The sequence below is a fragment of the Cariama cristata genome, unplaced genomic scaffold (genome assembly GCF_000690535.1).
Source record: "Cariama cristata isolate BGI_N322 unplaced genomic scaffold, ASM69053v1 scaffold5095, whole genome shotgun sequence".
Classification (NCBI taxonomy): Eukaryota; Metazoa; Chordata; class Aves; order Cariamiformes; family Cariamidae; genus Cariama; species Cariama cristata.
In genome coordinates, this window is record NW_009618030.1 from 49,562 (window position 1) to 64,240 (window position 14,679).

Sequence of the window (14,679 nt, forward strand, 5' to 3'; positions counted from 1 at the left end):
AGATCTTGAAGAAGGAACAGGTGTTTACAGAGGTGCTCTGAAATTAGTCTTGCTTGTTATCAGCAGGATGGAGATCATGACTAGTTTTTACTTTGGCACACAGGAAATTCTCTTTCTCCAGCTGTGAGGCAGTCTGCAAGGCCCAAGTACTTTCTGTCATCACCATGAGGCCTCTGATGACACAATAAACTCCCAGAAGCAAATCTGTCAGCTCTGCACGGCCCAGTCACAGGCCCTGCTGGCTCCGCAGAGGCACTTTTGTAATGGTTCAAATGAGGAGCACAGAAGAGGGATGAGAGGAAAGCTGATCGTGGAAAGGTAACGTCTCTAGCCACAGACCAAAGAAATCCTTTGGGGCAGCTGTCAGCCAGGCTCCATCGCACACATTCATCTTCCTTGTTTTGCACTTTTTCATCACCGTCTTTTGGTTGATTATTTTTCTTCCTCTTGTAATTAATAATTTAGCTTTGTCACCACCCGCTCCCGGCTTGTCTCTAAGCCTTGGTTCCCCGAACGCTTGCGGTTACGCTTGAGCTTGGATAAGTCTTTGTCAAAGACTTCACCCGACCTTAATGCTGACACCAGGTCATCAAACTCCCCGCTCTCTTCGGAGATGCTTCCAGCTTTCGCTTTCTTTTGTCGCCTCTCTTTTTCCCTCTGCTCTTTTAACTGTGGAGAAAGACACAGAGCTTTAGGATTAGCTAACCAAGATGCCAGACCACTAGGTACACTGCCAAGAAGCAGCTAAGATGCATCAGTACAGTTCAGGGGAAAAAGAGATCAGGACCTTATCCACAAGGCCATCACCTATGCCAAGAGCAACAGGTGACCATGCTGGCTTCTCTCTTTTGCACAGGCAAGCAGAGAGCAGGAGAGATGAGGAATGAGTAGCATCGTATGTTTGCCTCACAAAGCACTACCACCCTGGTGCAAAGAGGACACATGGGATCTGTCTATGCTGCTGCTGTTTTGCACTAATTTTGCAGTAGGGTCGTGCCAGCAAAGTAGGTGTGCCAAACGACAGGCTACGAGTGATGCTGGCACAGGTAATTACCCAGGTTCTGGGACCAGGCTTGCAGTAACCTTAGTGTGGCAGCACCTACTATGCTGACAGTACCTAACCTAGTGAGTTTAAAGTTAGTTTGGATGTCTCTATACAAACCACAGTCACTAGCGTAGTCACAAACAGCTTTGTGCTTGGGCCATAGCTAGATAAATTGACAGGCAGAAAGGCTGCAGTTTTGCAGAAGGAAGAAAAGAAGAAAGGAAAAACCCCAGAAAGTCACAAGCTAAAAATACTGGAGAATGAAAATTGTGAGAGACATCAAAACATCAACAGAAACCCTATCCACCAAACAGCTCATGTTTGGATGGAGGCAGCATGTTGCAGTGATGGGAACAGGAAGGCACATTGCCTCGACTCTGGAAAGAGAAACTGGTTATAAACACAAGCAATGAAACAGAACTGCTGATTTTACAAACGGTTGAATAGGTTCAACTGTCAATATGATGCCCTTGGTCTCCCTAGGGTAGCTCCAGGGAGCTTGGTTATACCTCTCCACTGCTCAGCTCCAAGATTAGTGGAAATGGCAAGGGATGGATGCAGCTGTCAGGAAGCAGGTCACTCACTCTGCCCAGTAGCCCCACGTTGCAGGAAGACTCTTTCCATAAGCAAATGGCAACCTCTCTCATGGTGCATTAGGCCTACAAAACCATTCTAGTGCTTTAACAGCAGGCTCTTGCCCTTTCCAGGCTGGCTGACAGGAAACTTAAGCGTAAGTCCTACCATTTTATCCCTGTGTCAGGCTGCTGCCGTCCTGGCATTTTACCTCTCCTCTTCTGAAAGGCACAAACCGGTGCTTTTGGCACAGTAAACATTTAAAGCAGCAACTCCTTGCAGCGAGGCCTGAGGACATGACGGCAGCCAGGGTTAAAGCACCGGCAGGGGGGTAGGAGGCAGGGGGGTGCTGAGCCATCCTCGGTCCTCAGGAAGGGCTGAGGTTAGAGGGGGAGGCTGGTTCACATGAACCTCTGGGGACACACACATCTGTCTCCCAGCAGCAAAATCAACAACGCACAAAAGCTCTCTCATCACGTCAAGGCCAGACATGGCCCCGGTAATCAAGGCATTAAGGCTGGCCAGAGAGAAATACTGCCATCGTGGGCTGCAGCAGGTGCCAGAGCATTCGCTGCAGATGATGGTGGAGTCTGAGTGGAAGCTGACCAGCTGGCAGGACTGAGGGAGATCTGGCTCCCAGAGCTTTTGCATAGAGCTTGCAGCCTGAAAGCAGGATAGTCTGGCACTGGGCAGGCACTGGCACTCTGGTAGCACCATCCTGCAAAGTGCTGGGGCAGAACAGGCAGGGCTAGATTTGGTATCTGGATCCCAAAGAGCGTAATTTAGGAGTCAAACAGTATGCCCTTGAGAGCTGACAGGACAACCAGCAGGAAAAATGTCATCATTTGTGAAGAGAATGACTCCAAAGAGAGGTGGCAGGGAGAAGGACATAAAACAGTGACAGTGACAGGACATGAGCATTGGAATTGGCTTTCTCAGCCTTTCTCTCTTGAGACATTAAAAGGTAATGGAAGGAAACACCTTCCTGTGCTTAGGTCCTCACCATGGCCTCCATGCGTGCCCTGCGCTCCTCTTCTTCCTTTTTCTTCCTCATATTCTCCAGATCTTGCTTGGCCTCTGCAAATGACTGTAAGAAAGTGTCGAAGATGCCAAAAAATTCATCCGGCTGCATCTTCCCCTCACTCTCTCCAAAATGCTTCAGTGCCTTGGCATACTGTCAAGGGGGCAGAAACACAAAAGCAATAATTAGGCAGGCAGTTTGGTGAAGACAGCGAGGAAAGCTTATGGATAACCACACATGTAATTCAATCCCTCTGAGCATTCATGTGGCGAGAGAAGAAACTACCCCTTGGCAACAGAAGTGCCTCTCCGTCTGAAGAATTTGCCCTCCTGGATATCCCTTGGGCAACACAGGGCAGTGGTGCTGGAGAGCACTCGCTGTCTGCTTATACAAAAAAACATGTTCAGTGCCTGAGGGTGATGAAGTGATTTCAGAGGAGGACCATCTGGCTACAGCTCAGCTGCAGCTGTGGGACAGGAGGGGTACGGAAGACAGTGAACTAGCTGGGGAAACAAGTAGTTTTAGTCCATCCTAACTATCAAACAAGTAGTTTTAGCCCATCTTTTCCCTTTCCACCTTCCTCTCAAACCCACTTTTAGAATGGCTGGAGTTAGAGGGGTTTTTTTGCAATAACATTACAGTCTGCCCTCTCAGGAGCCTTTTGCCATGTCATCCGTCACTCTGAAGTCCTCTGAGTCAGGGTGTTGCCTGGGAGAGAGGAGACTATGGACAGCCATGGCATGAGAGAGGGGCAAGGAAAGCAGCCAGGGCTCCCGGGCAGACTTAAAAGAGAGTGAATACATCACAAGTGGCTTTTATTTTAAAAGGCAAATGTTGAGGCTGCAGGATGCATGTGGATGCAGCCAACTGGCAGGACTTCAGTCACAGGGCAGTCCTGATTGGGATAGGGTAAATTCACAGCAATCCCTGGCTCTTGGACATCAGTCCTGCAGTAGTTGCATTCTTTGCTCTCTCACACTCACAAGCATGCCTCTGTACTCACTAAAATGCATTGAAATGCATGCACATATAGTCTATCAACAGCATGTACACTCAAGTCCACTAAATCCTATGTAAGTGTACACATCCAAAAGCTGTATCGTTGTCCAACCACCTTCCCTCACACACCTCTGCATCGCAACAGGCAGCACCAGCAACACATTCCTGATGGCACTGGTGCCCTGATGCACAGCTCCACTCCCATTCCCGACTTGCACTTCAACACACCACCACTGAGCAGCAGAGCATCCTTACAGACCTCAGTTTTTACCGAACCAAACCCAGAATCTCCCAAGCTCTGGACTGCCTTCAAACTCTCTTGTGTGTGTGTTCAGCTCATATTAACACAGCCCAGCTTCCTTTTCCTTAGGCGGGTGCTCTTGCAGAATAAAAAGGACAGTAAGAACAGTTCAGGCTCCAATCTCAAGCACAAAATGAGTTTGGAAGGAGGTCTTATAAACCCCTCTGGCCCTGTACCAGGTAAAGCATAAACAATGTCTCCCAGTGAACTGCAGGGGGAAGAAATCTCCAAGGAAAGAGGCTTCCTTCTGGCGCAGCCTGAGAGATTCGGCATCTCCCCTCCTCTGCTTTCCCTGCCAGGCCCACAAAGCAGTTTGAAGCAATAGCTTCTTTTTTCTTTAAAAAGGCTGTGTTCTCAGCCAGAAACAAACAAAGAAATCCAAAGTATCTGGGAAAAAAAAAAAGTGTTGGAAGAAATGCAAGTTGCTTTGAGCTACCAAACATGGCAGGAGCTGAAGGAAGCACTACAGCAGCAAGTCGTGGAGAGACTTCAGAGTATGGAAACAGCAACAGATTTCTTCTCTGTTTTAACTCCTTTTCCCTGAAACCTCTGAAGTCACATACGCACAAGTATGCACACCGACTCCCTCTCCCCACCCCTCTCTGTATATATGTATTTTCTCTGTGTACAATGTACACAGAGTCTGCTTGAAAATTAGGAAAGTGCAGCAGTCTCACAGTATTCCACACTGACTGGCACTAGCTCTTCAGCAGAGAGAATATAGGCTGTCAATACCGCAGAGGGAGATAAAGCATCTCCATGTGCTATCTTTTCTTGGCTTGCCTGCTCCAGTGTGCCAATCAGCCAGGGGAGCAGGAGTGCCAGAGAAGGACTTCAGCACAGGCATTGCCACCACTGCCTGAGCACACAGAGCGCCTGAAGCTCATTGCTCACAGGGGTTGTGCTACCTGGAATCACTTCCCGCTTAACTTGTGGTTAACTCCTGTGAAAAATCAGAAATAAGGCACAAATTAAAAGCAGTGACTAGAGCTGTCAGCTAGAAGGAAGGCTTGTCCACCTCCTGTGAAGCCTGAAGTACAGGGGCAGACCCCAGAGCTGGCTGTTGTACCTACTGATGCACTGCCTCCATCCCCTGTGCTCCTCCTGTGCACGGCAAAGGCGAGTGAGGGGGCACACGGGCACCGAGCTGATTTGAGCCCCTGAATACCTGCAGGGGTTTCCTGGTCTCTTAGAGAGGCTGGGGATTGAAAAAGAGGGGGCCCTTACCTGAGGGTCTTGCATCCTACCTACATGGAAGTCTCCATTAGAGGGTGGTGTTGTCTGCAAATGCTCTGCATATGGCCTGTCACCCAACTACCAGCACCAGCTAGTTCTTGTCACACTGGCAGAGGGGATTTTACCGCTGCCTCCCCACTGACACTCAGAGGAGGAACAGTGTTGCTGTTCTGGAAAGACCCAGCAGGCCGGGAGCCTTCCAGAGACACTCATGAGTATAAGGTGTTGTGGTCTCTAAGCAGCAGTGAGGAGAAGGCTGAGAACAGCCCGTCTTTGGTGCCCTGTAACATGACTTAGTAGGTCACAATCACTTACTGTAAAGCAGTGAAAGATGAAAAGCAAAAATCTGTAAGCTAGATGTACTAAAATAACTACAAAAGAGAAATCTGCAGTTCACTGAGGTAAACATTTTCCTTCTTTCTCTAACCCCTCCGGAAAAAAAGCTGACTGAGCAGAGGAAGGCAGGTCAGGAGATCCAGCCTCTGCTGCCAACTCTGCCCATGATGTGGCTTGGGAACTCATGCTCCCTCTCTGAGACTTCCTTTCTCCATTTGTTACAGAATAGAAAGTGTTGCCCCACTAGTCTGATATAGGAAATGGCAAAAAATCAATTGTTCACATCTGTAGGGCACTACCTCAATTCAATGCACCATTGTAAAGAGAGCCGCGCTGTCTTTTCACTGTTTAAACTACAACAGACCCCTCTGTTTTTATTACTTCTTCTATTTCCCCATAGCTCTGGTTCTGTGATCACGTGTGTTTTTTCAAAACACCGGTGCTGGGATGAGGGGCAGCGAGCTGCTGGCAGCAGCCTCCCCAACCCTGCTACAAAGCCAAAGCTCCTACCTGCCCACAGTGGCCAAAACCACACTGCCAGCCTTGCTCAGGGTGTAAGAGGCGGTGTGGCACAGACCGAGGTAGATGCTCTGGACCCCAGCCCTCACTTCTGCTCTCCACCGCAGGATTTGTGTCACCTTGTACAAATCCTCAACTGCTCCATGGGCAGATTCCCTGCCAAGCAATACCTGCTCTTGTCCACAATTGTGAAATCTGTAGCTAAGTCCTCATGCACACCAAATGCTTCCCATAATTTTGTGACGTGCTGTAATATCGTGGAACAAGGACTGAAACTTGCTTATTCCTGAAGTCATTTGGGGACAGACATGGGCAAAAGCAAGATGGAAAACTGTGTTTCAGCAGGTTTTCCACTGTAATACAGGATGGTATCTCTTTTTTTCACTAAAAAAATTCATTTCCACACCATAAGGGCCCCCAAGCTCCATGATATAACAAGTCCACAAGCTCAGTGCCAGCTCTGCTTCCTCTGCCAAACTTTCCACTGAATTCATCCTTTTGCCAAAGCAAATCGTTTAGACAGTTGTTTATTTTAAGAAGCCATTTTAGCAAGGAGAGGGAAAGCGGGACAGCAGCACACACATTCTCTGCTGTGCTTGCCAACGAAATGTTAAACAGTGGCAGAAGAGCTCTGGAAACGGCAGGAACAGGGCTCTATGAGGAGGAGGAAAAACAGCCATGATAAAAATTTCCTTCTGTCTGTGCTGTCTGCTATTGCAGGAGGAGCCAATGCACAAATAAATTATACCATGTAGCCATGCAACATGAACTGTCTTCCCCAGAGAAGTAATCTTGAGTTTGCTGTTATGAAGACTCCAATCCTGTACTGAGGCAGTTCAAATAAATGTCTGTTCTCTTTATGGGACAGATTCAGATCAGTTAATGGAAAAAGCCCAGCCAATTTCAGGCAGGGCTGGGCCCAGCTCTCCTTGCACCTAAATGCTCTTAAAGGATTCTCCCAGGAGTTCAACAGTGACTTTGGCAGCCCCAAAATCGAATACAGGTGCTATAAAACTTTCTGATATGAATGATGCTACCCTGAGGCATCTGTAGTGCTATGTTACTGTACAACAGCTATGTAATTTATTTACCAAATGGCTGTTTCTGACAGCAGGCTGTGGCACCTGCTCACGTCCTTTGTAACACACCTCGTCTTGACTTCCTCGGTGTCTGTCCTGATCCGTTCCTTATTCATTAGCCCCAATGGCTGACAGAAAATACTGGTCCCCCAAAATGAATGACTAAAGCACACAGCCTGTAACTGGCACTTGGACTACAATATTTCTGTGTGCTGCATAGCATTCTGCCATTAATGACTACTTTCTTAAATGGATTTTGGCTTTCATTGCCTTGCTGTTCTTCAAAGCAGTTACTATATGTGCTATATGTGCTTACTACATGCATGTGCAGAGTCTGAACTCCTTTCTCCATGATAATGAACACCCTGCTTGAGAGGAGCTGTCATGAGAAAGACTGGGGATGGACACTTTTCCTACTTGCCTCAGCAGCCTTGCCCAGGCCGTGGCCTCCATTGTGCCTCTATAGAGAAGCTTAAGTTTTATGTTCATCACAGAATCATAGAATCTTTATGGTTGGAAGAGACCTCGAAAATCATCAAGTCCAACCTTCTACCCAACGCCACCATGCATGGCAATACCTGACTGAGCAGACTTTATTATTCTAGAAAGATCAAAAATGTTTTAAAAACATGTTTGTTATAAACCAAGCACAAAGTAGAAGAGTTATGAAGCAGTCAAGTGATCTAAGTTCATAACTGTCAACATTTAAGTATGTTGTAACCTCCCATGGGAGGTCACTGTTCCTCTGCCTGGGCATTTTCACTGCTTCCCCACAGGAAACACAGAGAAAAATTTTCACAAACGAAATTCAACCCCATTCTGTTCTTTCTGATATAAAAAAGTCAATTTTTCATCTGTTCAAACATGTAAAAACTGGTGAAGGATTCTAGGGCAGAATTTCACTTTCTCCTGCCCCCACTTTCCAGTTTACGGGAAATGGCAGAAAACATTATCCCTTGATCTAATCTATATATTCCCTTATAAAGTGGTATTGAAAGTGAGAAAAACACAAAAAGAACAAGAACCAGCTGTGCTAGGGAGCCCATTTAAAGAGTCAGTCTAAGTTTTCAATCAGTTCTTAACTAAGCCATCTGTTTACTGCATGAAGATAAGTACAGTTACAAGGCTTCCTCTGCAAACATGGATGACTGCATCTGACAACCTGGCCCTTTAAATTTAAAATATCACTTCCTCCCCATGGCCACTAACTGTAAATGGTTCTGTTTAAGCAAAAAGGCCAAAACAATTACTGCATGGGATCGTGAAAAATATCCTCCACCAAGAAGGTCAGCACCACACCTTGGAAATGGATTGTTTCCATAACTAAAAGGAATAAAGAAACTACTTTTGCTAATACTAAAGACATTAAAAAAAATAAAAAACTTCCCAGGTTTGAAAAGATAAGTTGTATTGTTTTAAATCCCAGCTGAGGAAACATGGCTCTGATTAACTCATGGCAATCAATTAGCCACATCTATATTTAGAAGGATATCCAACTCCAGCTGTTAAAACTAGGGCTTCATTCTTACTAATAAATCTGTGAACCAGACCAATTCTTCCTGGGCTTATTAGGTTATTTTTAAAAGTCCTCTGTCTCCCACTACCTTTTTTCTCAATTTGCTTTGCTTTGAGAAATCAAAAAAGAGCAGGATAATCAGATGTCTTGGTCCCTCTCTTCCTTTAATTGGCTAGTTATAGTAGGTTTCCATGGCAAGAAAAAGTCTGTGATTCAACAAGCACAAAGAGCCCACTGAGGTTGGAAGATGTTATAGGCTTTGCAAAGCACATCTGGTTTGTTGAAAATGTCCAGCTTTCTTTTTCCTTTTTTTTCTTTTTTCAAGAAAAAAGAGGAAAAAGAGGAAGAAGAGAGGGGAAAAATAATATGAGGCAAACATGAGAAACAGCTCAGTATTGGTAAGGACAGACAGTTCCCTTTTAGGAGTCCAAAAGCAGCTTTTTGCCAGTGGAAGAACCAAAGCCATAGGTTGAGCAGAAGCTGGAATGGCATGTGTTCAAATATAGTAAGGGTGTGTGAGGAGAAGGTAGAGAAACGTTTCCTAAGCATGTTATAGTCATTAAAATAAAACATCTCTTTATGTCGAGTGCTTTATGTTGGCTATGTCTAAAAAAGTGTTCAACAACTTCCAGACATATTGGTCTGTCTGTAGGGAGATTCTCTGGTTATTCTTAAAGCAAAAGAACGGCATTTTTCCTGCAAGTGCTCAATCAAGAAAAGTTGCATTGCTGTGTTGGACATGTACCACTTGCTGGGTTTTAACCCCTGACTGACCTTGTAAAGAATCTGCATTAAGTTTTTGTCCTAGGGTGCCAAAAGAAAGGATCACCAGCATCTATAACACCAAAGCAAAAGTGGGTAGTCTAAGCCAAGGACAGAGTGAATTCACTTCCAGAAATGTGCACCTAACTATAATGAAGTTGAAAAATATACCCAGTCTTAAAACGGATACCCCCAAACAATAGAAGACTGAGCTTTCCTCAGTAAATTTAGTGGAGGCATAGAACCTAAAATGTTTTTGTGATTATAAAGCCAGCATGGTGTGAATGTTATTATGTTGGAAGTGGTTTGAATCTCCTCAAGCAACATGACAACAATGAAAAAAATTAGGCACGTTGTTCTCCCCAAAATTTCCTTACAACATTAACAAGTGTTAGGCTGCCCAGGTTTGCCTTCTGAGTGCTGTAATATCTACTGCCCCGCTGGCATTTGCCAGGGCAGGTAGCTCTAGCTGGCAGCCAGTAGCTCCTGGTGTTTGCAGCTGCAAGTCACTATTACCAGCGTTATCTCCACAGCAAGGAAATGCTTTTGAGTTAGAGAATGACATCATTGCAGAGCAACTGAATGAGTGAGGAGTCTTACTGTTCAGACCCTCAGCCTATATTTTGCCCGCCCTTTAAAATCTAAGGCCTACCAATTCAACGGCACAGGTTTCATTAGTAATGCAATAGGTCTCTTAACACTACAAGGACTGACATCAGCGGTGGAAACAATTCAGTCCAAAAGAAATAACGCATGTGCTTCATAAAGCCAAGCACTTTTAACATGCCAGCCAGCAAGGGCAGATTTGCCATTACATATCGTTTACTTTAGAACTTGCTCTTCTCTAAACATTTTCATATGCTTATGATCTGTTCATGTAAATTCTTCCTCATTCAGCTGAGAGACAGAGGGATTAGTGCCAGACTCCAATCATCAGCAAAGACAAGCACCTCCTTAGTTGTACAAATCTAGCAATGGAGGTGCAGACAGTGAAAGGACAAAATGATCACAGCAGCACCTGAAGGGTAACATGCACGTGGTGCTGGCTGTGTAAGAAGGATGCAAGAATGTTGGACAAACCATGCATGTTTGGGATTTCTATCCTTGCAATGACATACAAGCAGTAACAGAGAAGCATAAGTGGAAAAGATCAGGTATTCAGGGTCACCAAACTACCCAGAGGTGCATTTTTAAAGGAAAGAAATGATGCACAAAGGTCCCCAGCTGAATGAGCAGTGTGAGATGAAGTCAGAAGCAGAAGGTAAAAGTTATGAGGTCACTATCGCTAATCACCAAAGGATCTGTTTTTGAGAGACTGCTGAAAAGGCGGTCCTTTCAACACGACGGCATGGTGTGTATCCTGGTACAGACATTGCCATCGCAATTTTGTGCCACACATGGATAATGTTAAGGAAGATGAGTAAGAAGTGATCAAGAGAATTGAATCTTCTTTTAATCCTAAAATAAATTCTAAATGGCTATAGACCAGATTAGGAAAAGTAAGAAACTTCAGTCTAAACCACTTCCAATATCTATTATAATTTTCAGTACAGTCCCAGCATCTGAAAATGCTGCTTCCAAAATGGATGCAGGGTTTTGACTGAGCCAGTGAAACCCCGAACACTTCAAACGGTATTCTTACCTTGTCTCTAGCCTCGTTGAGAAGATCTTCTAACTCTGAGAAGCTGAAACTGGCCACAGTGATGAAATCACTCATGACAGGAACAAACCTGTCCCCTGATTCCCGCATGCGTCTCTTCTGATAATCCAGTTCCTGAAAGAGAAGAAGTAAGAGATATAGACAGGCAAACGTCACAGATTCCTTGCTGACAATGAAGGGAGCAGAAAAGCCCATATATTTCACTCATTGCAGAGCATACTTTGCTCCCACTCCGCACACGTTCATCCAGAGCTGTAACTCAGAAGCCACTTTCTCACCCAAGTCAAAGGTTTTGCCTTTTCAACATGAAAGGGAAGGTTAAGGTGGGATGAAGAAAGGTCTTAGCTACAGTTCCCTTTATCCTCCAACAACCACTCCTGAGAAAGTCATCAACATGTTGAATTTCTAAAGCAACTTTATAATTTAAGCATCAAGTACATGAAATGCTGCATTTTTTTTTTTCCCTAGACAAAATAACAAATAATAGACAACTCAGATTGTGTAGCAAGTGAATCTGGAGGTTTTAATAGTGAGTTTCCCTCCATCTTCTCTTCCCATGGTGATTCAAAAGGCTGTGTACTTGGGGAAATGTGTACATGTGTGAATAATCTATATGGTTCCTAGCTCTGGATCTCGCCTTTAGTTCTCTGAAAAGCACTAGGTAGGCAGCAAAAAGACATCAAAATTGGTTCTCCCACTGAAGAACCAGCAGATAGATGTCAGGTGCAACATTTGCTAGCACCCTGCTAACCAGTAAGTATTAGTTTGGATGTCATAAAAGTCTCAGTTATAAACCAGGGCTATTGGGATAAGAAGATTTATGGGAAGAAAAAAAAGACATAAACCCATAGAAAACTAAGCTCTATTTGTCTGCCACTTACAGAAAGAAAAAAAAAATGGTATGATTCTTTCTTTCTGGCTCAAGTTTTTTAGTTTTAAACCAAGATTACCCATGCTATCTCTTCCCTTACTCTATTCACCATGCTTGTGGCACAGAAAGAGCTACAGAGCTTCTCAAAATGACTGTTACAGTAAGACTTGCAGTCTCCCGTGCCTGTGCTTGGCTTGTGAGCTGTTGACAGTCTCATGGGGACAATGAAATCATAATCTGGGCCTCATCTTTATTCTCAGCTGAATAATCAGTGGGAATGATCAAGCCTTACTTTCTCTGTAGAGAAAGCAGCATGAAACAGCAGGTCAAGTTACAATCTGACCCTCTGTTCCCTTTGGAAAAAAATATTTTCGTGCTGGCTGCAGCTACATGCATATTTGGTGCTCTCTGTTACTGGTCATCAAAATACTGGTTCACAGAGCCAAATGGGTAGGTTTATAAGCATCTGTGCTGAGAAACTCCTTGGGATTTGCTCCATGGTGCTGTTGAATGCAAAGAATGACTTTGGCCATCAACAATCTAAAATCACATGTGATATATCTTCTGATCTGATGTGAGTTGGAGAGAGAATGTAACCACTACAAGGAGAGACCACAAGGCAGAAAGGAGGCAGGAAAAGTAATGAGCAGGTGGCCGGAGAAAAGTCCACATTAAAGAAGTGCTACTTCCCCTGCTTTATATTACATCCTCTTCTCCACTAACAGATCACAAGGGACGGTCCCAGGAGCACTGCTCAGTTACATCACTTTGCAATGAATTGTCTCTATGTTACAATCACTTTGAACTGGACCTTACAAGTACAAGAAACGTCACTTCATATGCTTCTAAGAATTATGCGTATTATATTTTTTCAGCCATTCTTTCCCATTCTAATTTTTAAGGTAATTTTAGCTGAAAGTTGCTCTATCCCCTCCTCCCCTGCCTCCCCAAGCAGGTGAGTGTAACAGTTCTGTCATCTTACTCACTGTTGAAAGCTTTGGCATTTGAGACTGTTACTGGAGAGCAATGTTTTTTGAAGTAAAATTAAGATTAGGTGGTCTGCCCCTCAATTTCAAATTCAGTCCTTCCCTGCAGAATAATTCTTCCAAAATAAAAAAACCCACACAACTAACCACCATGACTACGTAATCAGCCCAAGAGCAATGTCAGAGAATAAGAAACTCCTCTGTGTCTTCCAGAAATAGTCTATACTCATCATAACAGCACAACAGCAAAAGCTAGCACTGCCCCTGGTGGGCTGGGCTGCTGGTTCTCTAGAGAGATGAAATGATTCAGCCATGGCAGTGGATTCTCAAGCGGTAGTTATCATCTCCTTGCTGTGTGAGAGACGGGCTCTGCTGACAGAATTCACTTTCCGATTTGGAGAATACCAAGAACTACTTAGCTGTCCTTCTGGGAGCATCCTACACAAAGGCAACAGCTGCATGCATGTCTTGAAAATGAATATGTCTTATTTTTTCAAAGAAGCTGCAAGTCCAGGAAGGCAAAGGGTTAGTAATGCCTTTAAGAACATCTGACTGTGAAACTATTTTTAGCTTTCTATTCTTAAGGGGCCTTGAAGAAACTTCTCAGGCACTGGAGCCAAGGCTGTGGTGAGAACACACTGGAATAGAATCAAGAATCACACCTTCCCCTCCTCCCCCTTCCACCTGACAGTGATCTTCTATTGTTGCTGTAGTGCTGCTTTTCACACGCCAGAAAACCACGAATTGAGCAAGCAGACTGGGAGGTGCTGGCAGCCCCAGATGAAAAATATCATGGCAGGGAGAAGACTGAGGAGGGAAGATGGTGATTGAATGGGAAGGAGAGTTTGCCCATGGAACCCATGTATGGGAAAGAGAAGAAAAATTAGCTGTAAAGCCAAAAGGACAAATAACCCAATCACAGAAAGCAAAACAGAAGTAGATACTCACATTTCAATGGGGGGAATTGTCTGTCCCAGCCAAAACTGGGCCTCTCTTCATGTCGTGAACTCTATGTCAGCCTTCCCTTTACAGGTGCTTTTAATTCCCAAACATTGCACTCCATATATGCACCAGTATCTTTTCTCATTGCTGCGTTCTCCCTTACCCCAACAATCCAGAAATAAGGTTTGGAAAGTTCGTTTTTTTGTGGGAGGCTCACTGGCTAATTATGCGATGAACTGCTGGAGACAGCCAGACAGCCTGGGAGCCACTGACAGGACTAAGATCCCTTCCTTTATCCCTAGACACAAATCAAACTCAGGCCGGGTGAAAGGAAAATGAAGTCATCACTGTCTGTCTCATAGTGAATGAGAACTGGAGAGTCCTGTGTTAGTTCCTTGTAGACAGGTAATCCTTGCATAGAAACAACCCAATGCAATTCCCCACAACTGGTCCCTTTGCCATCAGTCCCAGTGCAGAATGCTCCTCATTTGGAATGCTCCACTAGCATTAAACTGACATGAATTGAAAAGGACAGGTAAAACATCCCGCAGACAGAGGGACACTGAAAAGCATGGCTAATAAAACCTTGTTTGAAAGGGCAAAGAACAGCTAAACATGGCAGGGACCCTCTTGAGTTCCAAAGACCTCTGCCTTGTCTCTCAGCACTCCCCTTGCCCTAGTACACCCAGCAGGCAAGAGATGCCAGCACCAACCTGAACATAGGATTTTATTCCTATACTTGCAGAAAGAGAGAATGACGTTCTTAGGGTCAGAATATGCTTATCTGTGCAGGTGATGGGAGAAGTTAAGGGACAGAGACAATAGGATGACTT

General features: G+C 44.7%; 1 protein-coding gene across 1 annotated transcript in view; it reads right to left on the reverse strand.

Moving 5' to 3' along the window:
- Window positions 1-453: 453 nt before the first annotated feature.
- DAAM2 (dishevelled associated activator of morphogenesis 2) overlaps window positions 454-14,679 on the reverse strand; it is a 179,171-nt gene continuing 164,945 nt past the window's right edge. Inside the window, exons 23-25 of the mRNA XM_009700695.1 lie at window positions 11,030-11,161; window positions 2,622-2,792; window positions 454-669 (exon numbers count right to left, since the gene is read on the reverse strand). Of these exons, the coding sequence (XP_009698997.1) occupies window positions 454-669; window positions 2,622-2,792; window positions 11,030-11,161 (519 nt within the window). The remainder of the gene's footprint in view (window positions 670-2,621; window positions 2,793-11,029; window positions 11,162-14,679) is intronic.